The sequence below is a fragment of the Caretta caretta genome, chromosome 7, assembly GCF_965140235.1.
Source record: "Caretta caretta isolate rCarCar2 chromosome 7, rCarCar1.hap1, whole genome shotgun sequence".
Taxonomy (NCBI): domain Eukaryota; kingdom Metazoa; phylum Chordata; order Testudines; family Cheloniidae; genus Caretta; species Caretta caretta.
The window spans coordinates 83,130,559-83,146,189 of record NC_134212.1 but is presented as its reverse complement, the minus strand read 5'-3'; the positions used below and the strand labels follow the sequence as shown (position 1 = coordinate 83,146,189).

The window sequence follows — 15,631 nt, the reverse complement described above, 5'->3', positions numbered from 1 at the left end:
GCCATCTGCCAACTAGACTGATTGCAAAGAGCACTCAGCCAAAGATGACATGCTTCGCCCAAAGCGAAGGGCGTACTCATAGCAAGGCATCAGTCCTGCTGCCAAGAGGTGGAACTATTTCTCTTCCTTTTAAACACAGGAGAAAAAAACCACTGGAATAACCTATATGGTTTCCTTGCTAAAGACTAGGTGCTCACTAATTCTAGCAATTTGGGCTGTAATTTCATTATATATAGTAAATAATATTTGTATAAAAACAAGTCTGGCCAAACAGGAAAACCACATCAGATAGTGTTACTGCTCCTCTGGAAATGCTGCTGCTGACTTGGTACCCCTCCTTAGTCTTTTTTCGGTAACTCACCCACAGCCTGCATCATACAAAAATAGAGAGAAAATCACTTACGGGAGGGCCTCGGGGACCGATGATGGACATGCCTGCTTCTCCAGGGGTTCCCTGCAGAGAGAGACAGAGGCAGAAAAGGTGTGACAAAAGGAAGATTAAAAAGGAAAAAAACTGGAAGGCAAGGAAGCAGAAGAAGGAAAGAGAAAGAGGAAGAGGGAGATGTGAAAGCATTAGTGAGAAGACAAAAGAGAGCACAAAGCGAGATGAAGAAAAGAAAAGGGGGGATAGTGAATCAGTAGAGGGGAGGAGAGAGGTGATTGCATGAGATAATGAGGAGGAAGAAAGACAGTTAAGGAAAGGAGATCAAAATAATCAATATTCACATTCTCTATAGAGACCATGATTAAATTGTGATTGCTCAGAGCCCTTCCCACCTGGGATAAGAAACCTCCTTGGTCTATCTTGTTCATGAGAGGAAGCCATTTTGAAGTGTCCCACCGCCCTTAAGAGATGGCACCACTATGGGTCTCTTTGGAGAGGAACATGAGACCTCATCTAATTCCTGCATACTCGCCATGCCCTGGGAGCACACATTTGCCTCCCCTCTATTTGATCACTCTTGTTCATCCTGAAGCTTCACCTGCCCTAGTCTAGGGACTGAATAATGCAGAGAGGCATAACTAGGAGTAAAGCTGTGCAGTATAAGGGGAAAATGAGATGTTCAGCAAGGAAAATTATAAACATATAAAATATAAAATACTTTTTGGATAAAATGCAACCTCTTGTGATTATTAAAGATCCTGTGAAACTTTTAGTAAGAGCTGTGGCGTTAGCTCTCAAGTCCTGGGTAAACTCTAATTCAGGTCATGACATTCGGCCTCTCTAAATTTCCTTTGTGAAATTGAATTGATGGTAATGATGTACATTTCCTTTTCCAGTCTATTGCTGTGTGCTTTTTAAACAGCTTTCACATCTCACCCCAGATGCATCTGCATTTCAGTGGCAGCTCTATACCCAAAATGTACACACTTTATCAAGTTTATGAAGCGGTCAGGGTGCCTTTGGAGTGAAAGGAACAATGTAACAGTAAGACGTAAGATCACTATTAGGACAGAACAGTCTTCTGAGGTCAGTTGTGAAAACACCATCACTGGAGATATTCAAATAGTGTCTGGTTAACCCAGTTGTGAACATACACTGGAGACCACATTGTATATCACAGGGTAGGGCAAGGAGAGCGAGACAGATTGCATAAGCTGCAAGGTCTTTTTCAACTCTAGTACTTATGATTTTATGAATGGATCAAATGAGATTTAGTGACCAGACTGGAATTTGAAAGTTTAGGTCTAAAGTAAACTAAATAACTCCATGTGAAAGCAGCTTGATGTACTGTACCCAGAAATAAGTGGCTTGGTCAAACCTGGTTTCTACAATAAGTAGGGACTGACATGGAAACAAAATGTTCTTATGATTTAATCATGTATTGTATGCAATGATAGACATTTATGGTACATCTATACTGCGCTAAGAGACCCGAGGCACAGCCGCAGCTGGCCTGGGTCAGCTGACTTGCGCTCACAGGGCTCGGGCTGTGGGGCTATAAAACTGCAGTGTAGACCTTTGGGTTCAGGCTGAAACACTGCCATAGGGACAGTTCTGCCAGCCAAAAACCACTGGCGTGCAGTGTAATCGGGCCATACCCCTCCCCAATGCCCTGGGTCCATCCCAGTAAATATCTTCACCATTTCTTCTCTCTGGTCACTCACTGAGAGGATGGATGTGCTGCTATGGAAACTTTTCCACTGCACAGGACATCTACTGTGTTCAAAAGCAGAGATAGGCCTAAACGTCAATGGCCTCATCCAGATTTGAGGAGCAGCTTTCCTTGAGTTGAGATGTTCAGATTTGAGGTTCTACTTTGGTAGATTAATAATGTTAAAGAGTAGCTTTAATTGCTGGAGAAAGACTAACATACTTAGTCTATGGCTCTAGAGAAGTTACTTTCTCTTTAAAGGGAGTCAACTTTATTCACTGGAGTTGGAAACGGGATTTTAAGTCACCGAAAGACAATTGTTCAGAGAGAAGAATGATCTGGCTGCAAAAAGGAGGGACAGCCTCTCAGTTTTCATCAGTTAAAAGTGAAAGAAGAGTAGCAGTGATTTGGGGAAGAATGTTCTAACTACCTAAAGAAAATAAGAGAGAAACTGAGTGAAGAAAGCAAGAGTAAAAATGGGGAACTTTGGGGAACTTAGAGGCAGCTGTGACCTGCCAGGACCTGGGGAGTGGGAAAGTCCTGTTTGTAGCTATTTATAAAAGGCATTCATTTTGGATTAAGAAAAAAACAGTAAAGTTCTTCCTGGAAAAATAGAAGCCGTCAAAGATTCACGGCAAACCCAGGTCATATGACTGGCTCTGGCTCTCAATGTGCTTTATAATACACAATACATGACTGATAGTCACAGATGATAGATTCCAAGGTCAGAAGTGACCACTATTATCATCTAGTCTGACCTCCTGCATAACACAGCGCATAGAACTTTCCCCAAAATACTTACTAGAGCAGATCTTCCAGAAAAATATCCAATCTAAGTTACCAACCTCCTTCTTGAATTGTGGACACCAGAACTGCATACAGTATTCCAGTTGCGGCTGCACTAATGCCAAATGTAGAGGTAAAATAATCTTTCTACTCCTATTTGAGATTCACCTGTATATGCATCCCAGGATTTGCATTAGCCATTTTGGCCACAGCATCGCACTGGGAGTTCATGTTCAGCTGATCACCACAACCTTCAAATCTTTTTCAGAGTCACTGCTTCCAAAGTTCCCCATCATGTAAATACGGCCAAAATGGATACTGTTTTCTTTTGCCCAGTTTACCAGGCAATCCAGATTGCTGTGTATCAGTGACCTATCCTCTTCATTATTTACCGCTCCCCCAATTTTTGCATCATCAGCAAACTTTATCAGTGATGATTTGATATTTCTTCCAGGTAATTAATAAAAATGTTAAATAGCATTGTGCCAAGAACTGATCCCTACAGGACCCCACTAGAAATTATATCCATTCAATGATGAATTCCTATTTACAATTACATTTTGAGACCTACCAGTTAGACAACTTTTAATCCACTTAATGAGTGTTATGTTAATTTTATATTGCTCTAGTTTTTTAATCAAAATGTTACGTGGTACCAAGTGAAATGTCTTACAGAAGTCTAAGTATATTATGTCAACTCTATTACCTTTAACAGCCAACTTGTTGTCTCATCAAAAATATATCAAATTAGCCTGACATAACCTATTTTCCATAAAGTTGATTGGCATTAATTATATTACCCTCACTTAATTCTTTATTAATCAAATCCCATATCAGCTGCTCCATTATCTTGCCCAGGACTGATGCGAGATTGATAGGCCTATAATTACCTAGGTCAACCCATTTACTCTTGTTAAATATTGGCACATTAGCTTTCTTCCACTCTTCTGCAACAGCACCCCCTTCTAAGATTTATTGAAAAATCAATATTAATGGTCCAGTGATCGCCTCAACCGGCTCTTTTAATACTCTTGGATGCAACTTATCTGGATGTGCTGATTTTAAAATGTTCATCTTTAGTAGCTGCTGTTTAACTTCCTCTTGAGATACTAGTGGAATGGAAAGAGTGTTATCATGTGATACAACTATATCATCTGCCACGGGGGCTTTGGCATTTTGGATGATTTGATAATGCTGATTGTCTACCAGGAGAATCCGAACAGGGGACAAGAAGGAGTGACCTGAAGAAGAAGAAGAACCAGGTTTTCATCCTGTCCTGCCCTTTCTTCCTATGGTACGTCATTGTTTTGTCCCCTATCTTTTTCACAGAGGTCTGAACAGGTTTGCCAATACCATACTCTTTATAGATGTTTCCTCAAACAATGTGGTGAACATCTAGACATTTCCTAATTTCTGCACATATTGCTGTTCATTTTCCAATTAATTAGATGCTGCCTGAATCGATTCAAGGTACTTCTGTCCCTCTCCTATCTTTCCCTTTTGAGTGTATGATGTAGTGGCATCTGAAGACATAAAGTGTTGACTGACATTGAATATTTCATGAAATTTGTGTCACCATTGTGACATATTAGTGGCTTTGTAAACTACCAGTTCTATGTAGGGATAAAAAAACTCATTCAATACTTTTCAAATAGTTTAGGCAACTGCTCAGAGAGACAGGAAGTACTGCAGGGTCTTTTTTTTTTTAAATGGAGAAGATATAACTGAAGTAAAAAAGTGTATGTGTGTGGAGTGGTGGCCATCTCTTCCCTGTTTCCCTCTGTGTTTTTTCACTATGCAACTAACCCTGGAATGGAGGTGGTGAGCCATAGCCTGTGACCAGAGGAATGGTGAATAGGAGAAGCCCAACACATAGGAACTGGATGGGCCATTAGGACATAGCTGTTATATCTTATCACATTTGCATATGCACATTTCCTGGACTTACCAGGCACAGCTGTCAGCAGTGAAGAAGCTAATGGTTAAAAAACCACAAAGGCTCAGCTGGAAATATTGAGTGTGCCCATCCACCTTTGGAAGTCAGCCCTTACAATGTTAGCAAATTATAGTAAACAAAAAAATTCAACATCCTCAGATGCTGTGTGGGCTGGAAGGAATTTAAGAGATGAGCTCACATTGTGAGCGGAGAGGGGTGGGGCAGTTCAGAGCCATGTATGGTTTAAACACACGGAGGGCTTTAAAGGCACAGCTCTTCAATTGTTGTGATTTGAAGTGAAGGGATTTCAGGTGGCTGAAGAGGAAGCTGAGAGAGGTCAGGGTATGACATGATGAGCTGGAAAGAGCTGACTCACCTTCTCTCCGGGTTGCCCCTTTAGTCCCTGGGTCAATTACACCAGTCGCAGCCGCATGCAAAAGGGTGAAGGGGAGAGAGAAAGAGACACAAACACAGGAATCAGTGTTAATGGCACACTAAACCCAAACACAAAACAACGCAACAAAAAACAGGTCACAGACACTGACGCATGCTCTGTTTAAGGTTCACACACAAGCACAATGACCTTTGCTTCTCCCTCTTCCACTGCCCTCAAGATCAGCTGTCTTGGCAATATCTCTGAGGAAGAGCAGCTGAGAGAGGTGGCAGCTGAAATTGGGTTTTCAGCCAGCGTGAGAAAATCAATTCTTGATTTTAACAAGTGGTGGTGGTGGTGGGGAAACTGAAGCTGTGTGTTAGTGATAAGCTCGCCATAGTTAGCAAGGCTGGCTCAGAGTTCAGAGACATCAGCTCACAAGTAAGTGAGGCAGCAGCAACAGACCTCACAAGGAACCTTGGCACAGCCGCCACCAGGGATGATAGTCCTCAGGTGGGATTAGCCAGGGCGGTCAGAACAGTGGCTGAAGATGGACTTGGCTAACAGTCAGTCCACACTGGCCAAGTGGCAGGAGTTCCTGGCCAGCCTTTCAGAGTGTGGGACAGGAGGGTCATTGAGGAAAGGCAGAGGAGGATAAATGGATGAATGTGCTGGGAAGAAGGTATCTGACTGAATGGGAGGGTTGGGCAGGGGAAATATGTTTAATCAACAGTCTTCATTACTGGAACAGTAATAAAATATTGATTTTTTTTCTCTTCTCTTTCTCTTCTGCCTGGCTCAAAGAGGGGGAATTAGATATAATATATGGCCTGGCTATGTGAAATCTGTGGGGTAAATGTGCAAAATACATATAAGTCTTACATACTGAAATATGTTTAATATATTAAGTCACTCCAGGTAGGTTAATTATAATTAAAACAGGCCTGTTTTATGGTAGGACCTTATTCTACCACCCTTATTCACACTGAGGAGTAACCTACTACATGTGTAGTCTCACTGATTTCAGTGGAACTACTCACAGAGTAAGGCTTCACTTAGTATAAGAACAGCAAAGCTGGGTCTTCAATGAACAGAGTACGTAGGCTTTAAACAGGGGCTCATCTGGAAGTGTGGTGATCTATGTTACCCACCCAAAGCCTCAAGTTTGATTACTAACTCGTCTTTCACTACCCTGGCGGTTGGCAGGGGCTGGCATTTCTGCAGAGCCAGCTTCCTCTGCCTCTCAGAGGCCTCCTTGCAGGGTCTAAGGGCAGTTTTACTCAGTTCCCCTCTTCTAGCGCATACGAATAAGCAGAAAATTAGAAAGGCACCATACGGATTTCGGTCTGTCTTCCATCTCTGTCTAGAGCAGTGATCCTCATAAACTGCACTACCTTGCGTTATATCCTGTTGTGCCGCATTACTGAACGCAGCAGTTACTTACAAAGTAATGCCGTCATGGCAACACAACTAGGGTTATCAGACAGCAAGTGTGAAAAAACAGGATGAGGGTGGTGGGTAATAGGAGCCTATATAAGAAAAAGACCCAAAAATCAGGACTGTCCCTAAAAAATCGGAACATCTGGTCATCCTAAACACAACATCAAACCAGAAGGGCATTGTGAAGATGTACTAGCATTGCTTGAATCACCCTGAGTCTGGCAATACAGTAATACTGAAGAGCTAATCCCCTCAGGCATGCCAGGCTCCAATACCAATGAGGCATTTGGAGGAGACCTTACTGGAGAGAGAAAGTTACCCAGCGGTATCGCTAAGGAAGTCCTAAACATAGTACATAAAATATAATGGACTCATAAAACCCTCCCATACTTTGAGGGCTTGGATTAATTGGGACTCAAATCTGAATTACCCTGGCTCATGAGGTTTGTAAAAGCCAAACCACCTCGAGTTATGCCCACCCTACCTGTGGAATTTGCCAACCCTTTTTCTATATTTTTTCCATCACTGCTGATGGCAGTGAGTAGCTGATTATGTCATTAATGTTTATAAATGTGTTGAAGATGTAAAGAGTCACTTAATTCCAAGAATTGTTAATAATATTTGTTGTATCTGTATGTAAAAAGAGAACCTCTCCTCGCTAATCAGTTTCCATAACAAACACTGTGGGCCAGATCCTGATGTAAATTCATATAGCTCCATTGGCTTCAATGGAATTGCACCGATTTACACCAGCTGAGGTTCTGGCTCTGGATGTGTAATCTCTTATGACATGACCACTTTAGCCACTCTATATTATAGCTGCCTGTGAAATTGCAGGCACCAAACCCAGACACATCTCATTCATCCACACACAGCCTTCCCAAAAGATATTTAAAGATGCAAAATGTTTGGGGGGAAGCTATCCAAACGGTAACTCAGGCAAGCTCAGCTGTGGCAAGCTGAACAGCTGGGAACTGACAAGGAGTGAAGGTAGCTAGCAACACAGTTTCCTCTCTCTGTCTGAAATGTGGGGTGGTCATAGGGCAGGTGTCTCAGCCAGAGAAAAGCATAAGGATTCAGGACCTATCCACAAGTCAGAGTGAACTTAGTGGAATGTCACCTCACTCCTGAGGCTGTTATGTTGTCCTCTTTGGAAAGACATCAACATGTATGGGGAATAAAGAGAACAACTCCATGAAGAGGGAACACAGGGAACAGAAGGCAGAGCCGCACGATGCAAAGGTGTTTGGGGTGTTGATGTGATGCTGTATGACACGCGCTGCCCAGCCCTTCTTCAAAGTGTCACTGTTATTTTAAATGTGTACTCTATGCCTGGAGGGCCAAATTAGAGCCAATGTGCTGGGCAGACATTGTACATTCATAGGCTGAGAAAAGGCTACAAATGTTGTTTGATCTATGTAATTTTTTTCAGACAGACAGATCTGCAGGGGGAGCTTGCCTCTCCTTGACCTTCAGAGGCACAAAGGCAAGTACATTGCAGGCAGCAAGAAACCATCGGCAGCCCACTGCTTGGCACCACTTGAACACATGGTGCTACAGGGAGCATTCTCAGAATGTAGCCAGGGCCTCCTCCTCAAGAGTCCCATTTGGATTTGGTTTCTGCATAGAAATGTCTCAGATAAGAGCCCCCTATAGACTTACCAAGGATTCGTGCCTCTGTTTTCTGGGTGGAGCCTGGTTACATCACAAATGATAGAACCTGCAGCCTAAAATTTCTAAACCTGGAAGCAGATCTCAGTAGCAGTTCATTCAGCTTTGTTCATGAGGGAAGCTGCTGCTTTTTCCCTTGTTATATCCAAACCAGACCTTAAAATGGAGCAAGGGGCTGGGGCAATCATTTGCCAGAAATAATTAAAGTATCACCCCAAACGACCCACAGGCATCCCAGCTTTTGGAAAAATGTGTGTCAGTCAGGTCAGGCAGATGCAAGAGGTTGTAACTCACCGTTCTTCCAGGGATCCCCATGGCGCCTTTGTCTCCCTAACAATTAATGCAAAATCAGATGGCAGTTGGAAACTGGTCATATACAAGACTACAAAATGACACAAATTAGATGTCACATGTAGATATATGTGTGTATCTTTGATTATTAATTGACTGAGGTATGTGTATGTAGCACATATGTTGACACACTATATATACATATATTTAAAGCATGTTCATATGTTTGTATGTATTTTTGAACATATGTGTAAGCATGTGGGTATGGATGTGTATGTAAGTCATCAGTTTAACTCCTTGCTATATAGACACAAGGAACCAACAAAGCACAACCATTTAGAAAGGAAAAAAAGGCAAGAGTTTGTGATCCAACTATGAGTCTAATCATAATTTCAACACTTTCTATAATCCAGCTGCTGGGAAACTGCTCCCTTCAGTACCTAATTATCACATTTTTCTCTTTCTTTCCAAGGAAATCTGAATGGTAGCTATTTATTTATAGAGCTGTTATCACTTAAGACAGAACTCTCAGAGACCATGAATAGGTTCACATTTTCCAGTAGTCCAGAAAAGGGAAAGCTATACTAATGTGGATAACAAGCTAACACAGGAAATGGCGTGTCTAGCACACCGTATATTAATGGTTGTGTTCTGTGTCTCTTAACTGTACAGAATGCTGCCCAGTGCATCTTTAGGGTGTGAAAATCATTAAGTGAGGTTGCATGAATGTGCCTGCCTAAGAATGTATGAGACGATACTTGAACTGAATGGCAAAGACACATGGACACAAAGCCACTGGCATATTCTTAGCCATTTATATAGATTTTAGTTCTGAGTCTATATTTAAATTTAACTATAGAATTAAAAAAAGATTCTGTATTTCTGGCCACAAAAAGTGAACGCTATGCAGACTTAGAGAGCAGTATGCTGATGCTCAGAAGATACAGAACTATTTATGGTGTCCATTGTTTTGTGGATTTCGCTGCACATTTTGCAAAAATGACATTGTAAAATCTCTCAGTATTGTTTCTGATCGCCAATTTGTTTTTTCTTAAGTTTCACTATGAAAAAAATCAATGTTTCTGTTGTACTTTCTCATATATTTTCACTGTAATACTGTTTTCTGAGGAGATTGATTTCTGCCGCACCCGACGAGAACATAGACAATGTAGGAGGCTGACTCAAGGGTGCGGGGAAAACAACCCTAACTGTGTCACCTACATGAAATCGTTGAGCCTCTTCTGTCATTAGCCCTTTAATCATGGCAATGGGCCAGAACCTTAGCGCTGTGTCCATAGTGATCAGTAGAAGGTAGGGATACATACTGATTACACAGGTAACTCTGCCGAGGAAAATAATCTTTGATGTTGGTAAATGTTCAGAAATTCTTTTTTTTTCCCCTAGCAGTGTCTGTAATCAAATGAGAATATAAAACAATACTGATGGTCATTTTTCTACTGTCGCCTGCCAATTCGCTCTGCTATCCAGTGATGGAACTGCAAAAAGCAGCGTGGAGAAAAAGCAAAATGGAGAAGACCGTCTTGAAATCTGGGGAGTGGGTCAGTTCAAGGGGAGTGAGCCAGTTCTCGCCATTTAAGGAATGCACTTTGCTGCCACTGTTGCTCAGTAACCTTTCTTCGCTCCCTGTCTGATGTACATAGTAATACTTTAGATTAATGTTCTAAATACACTTCACTATACACAAGATTTAAATGTAAAGAGGTAAAAAGTATTTAGAGGTTTAACAACTCCATAGTTATAGACAAATACTATTCCATAATCAATGGGCATTTCTTTCATATACATGTTGGATAAATCAAAAAGCCATATCTCTGCTGCAACAGTTATACAAAGCAGTTTGATTAAATTTACATAGATGGTATGTGACTGCAAAGTAAAAGGAGATTATATCTATTTCATCCCATTCTGGTTTTTATACTGTACCCATCAACATGCTATTTGATCTCTCTCTCTCTCTCTCTCTCTCTCTTTCTGTGTCTAGGTGCTGTACATGGTTTATTCAGAAAACAATGGAATTTCTCCATAAGGGACAGGAAATTCATTGCCTTGCTCTTTGATTTCTTGGCTTCTGCTTGGGAGCTTGCTGCTGAGTTTTCTTGTTCTTTAATTTGGACATTGCTTTCCTCTACAGCTGAGCTTGGCAACTTGTTATGAAAATGACAAGGGTCAAACTCTCATGATCTGTGGTGGAAGGGTGTTCCAGACTTTTGGATCTGTTGTTGAGAAACTCTTCCTGGCTGTGCTGTGACTGGAATCTGACCACATAATGACTGATGCTGTATAGGACTGAGCTGTGTCTGATATTAGTCTGCACAGTGACTGGTACAGTACCTGATGTCAAAATGCCAAGTACCTCATCATGAAATGATGTATGAGTGCACTGTGTCTGGTATTTGACTACACAGTACTTAGGGTCTTCTAAACAATACTAGCAGGGGGGAAATGGTCCCAGTGGTATCGCAAATAAATGCCAGATGTTTATGAGAAAGAGTTGTCTATGATGTGAAGCCAGGAAATACACTCTGTTGTGGATAATACTTATGTGCTGCACTGTATGCTAGCATTGTATTCATAGCCCCACTGCCTGCCTGCCTGCTGTATTTCTAAAGTGGCTATTGTTTTAGTATCCAAGCACCAAACAACAGTTATGAAGAAGAACAGTTTTGAGTGGTCTTAAAAGATGTTTTACTCTCTCTTTTCCTCAGGCAGTGTGTGGATTTGTTTTTGTTTTTGTGGAAGTCATTGCTGAGGAGACTTCATCCAAAGGTGGTATAGGTTGGGATCAGAGTGTGGTGAGGCTGTGGTTTGGTCCGATCTCCTCTGGCAAAGAGTTTCATACCTGGGGCCTGTTGCTGAGAATGCTCTGGTCCCTGATCCTGAAAGACTTATCCTGAGTCTTTCCAGTACAGGAGCCCCGCTGGCTTGGATGGTCTCGGACAGTAAGGCTACTCTGAAGTAATCTAACCCCGGATTGTAAAAGCCTTGTAAATTAGAGCCAAACCATGAGTTTGGGCCTTTGATGAAGGGGGAGCCAGCAGTTTCACACAGCAATTTGCATCAACTTTTACTACTTGTGAGGTGGGACACTGTGCTACACCAATTGCAGCCTTCATGTGACAGTTACGGTCAGCCCCAGTTAGCGTGAATAGAATAATCTAACCTGAAGGCAATGAAAACGTGGACCACGGTGGTCAAAACCTTGTCTAAGAAGAGAGAGAACAGCCTCCTGACCCACCAAAAATGGAACAAAGGAATTCCTTGCTACTGTGGCAATCAGTATGTCCATGAGTAGTCCACCACAGCCCAAGGATCTGCACTGCTTTGATGATATGTGGCCTGCTGCCCTCAGATGATGGTGAGGTTCGAGTATTTTCTTCTTTCTGCTAATACTACTTCTGTGTCTCAGTATTTGAGTTTGAGCCAACTACTTTTCATCCATCTATTGATTTCTGCCCTGGAGATGGCTCAGGCTGCCACAGTGGAGAAAATATATTGATCCTAGCAGCTAAAATCCTTATCATAATTTATCTCAGCAACAGACCATTGCTAATGCTTCATTTTCATTTGGATTAAAGTTAGTTATGGATTTACAACTCCCTGAGAAGTTGGCAGGCACCATGTTGATTTAATTTTAACCAGTGATAATGGGACTGTTCACAAAAAACAAACTTCTGGGGGCAAAGAAACAAATTTTTGAGAACTTTAGGTTACAGACTGGCTTTTCTGTTTGAGGGGTGCTGAGAGGGGAGAGTGAAGCGGTGGCCATTGAGCAGAGGTTCCCTTTTGCTTGCATTGGCAGGCAAAGCGGAGCTGGAGACTGGACAACACCCCAAATCACTGTCTGTGCTGCCTTGGAAATGAGAAGCACCTCTGGGCACAGTACCCAGGCTGCCTGCCTTACACTCAATGAAGTGCTGGGTCACCATTCTGCCTGGCCCTTGCATGGCTATGCACAGAAGTGGAGGAGGGAGAAAGAGGCCCCTGAGCTCTCTTGCCTGCCCAGAACACCTGCAAAAGGTGAAGCATGTAGCCCTCAGTGTAACTCAGAAGCCAGTATGACAATGTAACAAAGTTTCCCCTTCACTAGGAATACATTAAGAAACAGGTGGAGTGACTGGCCATAAACTGGCTCTACTGGAGCCATGAGAAGGGATGGCTTGGTGTCCATTTGGTGTCTGAATTTCACTTCTCTGTGGCCTGACCTCTGTATGTCCCTCTCACCTCTACTTCCTGTATCAGCATGGATTAAATGGATGCTTCCTGCATCTCCCAAGCTCCTCCAGAATTAAAATAAACAATCCAAATCACTGCAATATCCATCCTGGTATCTGCTCAAAATAGAACCTCCAGTCTTTCCTGGAAAGCCTGTCGGAATCTGAGCTTCTATCAGTGAGAGTACAATACAAATGTGGTTCTTCGACGGGGAAGGTGATTCATATTGGAAAGGTGATCTTAAAAGGCCACATGTTTCCCAAACACAAAAAGATCCTATAAAGAATGTGTTTCTTGGAACATTGTCCTGCCAAGGTCCTGTTGTTCCTATCCTATTGGGATCCATATCTCATTTACAACATGCTCTTCATCTAATTTAGTTCGACCACCGGAGACCACTACTACGTCCCAATTTACACAGCCTTGAGGCCTGCCTTTCAAACTACTGCCAGAGAGAGAGAGAGAGAGTGAATAAAAAGGAAATAACATGATAGAAAAAAGCTATTTACCGGAAGCCCTGGTCTTCCTGTAGGGCCCTGAAATAAAACAGAAAAGGCAACATTGGCACAAAAACTGGGGTAGGGGGTAGGGAAAGCACTGATTAAAAAGAAGAAATCCAGTATAAACAATGAGAAAACAGAACTGTTAAGTCATCAGAACAGCTTTCGTACTAGCCCAATCTGATTGTTCCATTTTCCCAACCCATCTTTAAAGCTTTATTTCTATTTGGTATGTGTCTATCACAGAGATTCCCAAACTGGGGTCTGTAGGTAACTGGTATCCCATGAAGAGCTAGCTAGTGACATGTTTCTGAGTCTTCTCCTTGTTTCCTTCTGATGAATATTAAATGTTCATGTACAGAATTTCTGGAGTTGCCATAGAGATATTGTATGATCATGACTGGGAGGGAAGGTATCTAACATGATGTTCACACTATGAAAAAATTTGAGAACCTCTGGACTAACACATACTTTCTTTCTTTCTTTCTTTCTTTCTTTCTTTCTTTCTTTCTTTCTTTCTTTCTTTCTTTCTTTCTTTCTTTCCAATTACACATCTACAGGTTGCTGGCTTTCAAATTACCCTATCTACATCAAAATTGGTAGAGAAATGACAGAATCTGCCACTCGAAATTCAATGAGTCTAGGACCATTCTAATTCAACGTGTAATTTTAAGTCCCTTCAGATGCTCTGACAGTATATGCCCAAGAACGAATATAACTAGGGAGTGTTTTAATCTTCTCTGTTTCTCACTCTCACTCAGCCTTGCCAATCCTATTCACCACTGTCATGTATCAGAAACAGCCCTGCAAAAACATAGCCCCTCAGTTGGCCCTAAATGGTACAGCATAAGAGCTGCTCCCATTTTGTTCAGCTCAGAAGTCTGAAACTTCACATTTACACACTGTGAAATGTATAAAAAACTGAGATTTTTGGTGTGTCAGCATTTCTGAGTTGCTAGCTGGAGTGACATATGTGAAACCAGCAGTGTGGGAATCTGTTCCACACATCATAAACTAGTTCCCATCCATTTTAATAAAAAAAAAAAACCCGGCGAAAATCTTCAACATGTAAACACCAAGTGCTTTGCTTAAATATTTAACAGTGAACTTATGCTTGTGATTTTTGAACTGCTATCACTTGCAGTCCCTTAAAATCTCCTGACATTCTTAGTGAGAATAGGGCGTGGTTACCCCATGAAAAATTCCACCGTGGCTAATTAAATTCAAGTCCACCTAATTTCATCTTGTTATTTCAATTGGCTACAGTATTCTCACTTCCTGTCCTAAACAGTTGTTTATACAGACAGGTTCAGGGGTCAGAATAAGCTGGTATACAGTAGCATATTGTGTCATCACTTCTCTGGTGGTCCCATTTGTTATCAATTAGTGTTAGTGGGAATATTCCTTCAGTCCTTGCAAGGCTTGTTCTGATTCCCTTGATACTCTTCAAGGTCTCTTAGCAATAATGAGTAACTAGGAACATTCTGGCAGTAGTTGGGACATTTTTCTGAAGTCTAAGTTGTCTGAGTTGAGTTTTTGCATTTGGCTAACATTTGGAAAGGAAGCTGTCTACACAATTTTTCTTCGAAACTGATAATTGCACATCTAGGGCCAAACATTCAGCAACCATGGCTGAGTGGCAGAGAACAAGTTGCACAGGTACGTATGCAACATATATTTGCACCAGTTCTAAAAAAATATGTCAAATTCAGTGTATGGCATCCTATGCATGAAAATTGCACACTGTTATCCTCATTTTTCTACATGAAAATAATTGGGAGTATTTCTAGCCCTCCATATTCACCATTTCTACCCTGTGAGCTTTCTCAATCCCATGCTGGGAGATTTCAGAATTGTGCAGAGCTATATGGGTGTGTCTGTGAAATCCCACTAAGGATCCAGGCACTCTGACTGAATACAAAGGATATTTGGTGTTCGAGAGATTCTGGGAGATTTTAAAGGAAAACTTGGTTATAACATTGGACATGGCATATGGGAGACAATGGTTACTGCTAATTTCCCCTCAAGCCCCCTTCGCCCCATTACCATCAGGTGCACACTTCACAAACGCACTGGAACTTTGGTACTTACAGGAGGCCCTGAAAGAAAGAAGAAGGAAAATAGACAGTTATTAGTGCTGTTATATAATAAATCCTGAAGACAAAGTTTAGATGATCACTCCTTACATTGCACGCTCTCTCGTTCTCTCTGTGGACTGGATTCTGATCTCACTTATTCTTGTTCTACACCCAAGTAACTCCATTGTTTTCAGTGAATTCATCCTGATTTACACCACTGAAAACAA

General features: G+C 41.7%; 1 protein-coding gene across 1 annotated transcript in view; it reads right to left on the bottom strand.

Annotated features, from left to right (window-relative positions):
- COL13A1 (collagen type XIII alpha 1 chain) overlaps positions 1–15,422 on the bottom strand; it is a 100,959-nt gene extending 85,537 nt beyond the window's left edge. The window contains exons 1-5 of the mRNA XM_048858108.2: positions 15,418–15,422; positions 13,336–13,362; positions 8,597–8,632; positions 5,195–5,221; positions 404–454 (exon numbers count right to left, since the gene is read on the bottom strand). Of these exons, the coding sequence (XP_048714065.1) occupies positions 404–454; positions 5,195–5,221; positions 8,597–8,617 (99 nt within the window). The 5' untranslated portion in view covers positions 8,618–8,632; positions 13,336–13,362; positions 15,418–15,422. The remainder of the gene's footprint in view (positions 1–403; positions 455–5,194; positions 5,222–8,596; positions 8,633–13,335; positions 13,363–15,417) is intronic.
- Positions 15,423–15,631: the final 209 nt, after the last annotated feature.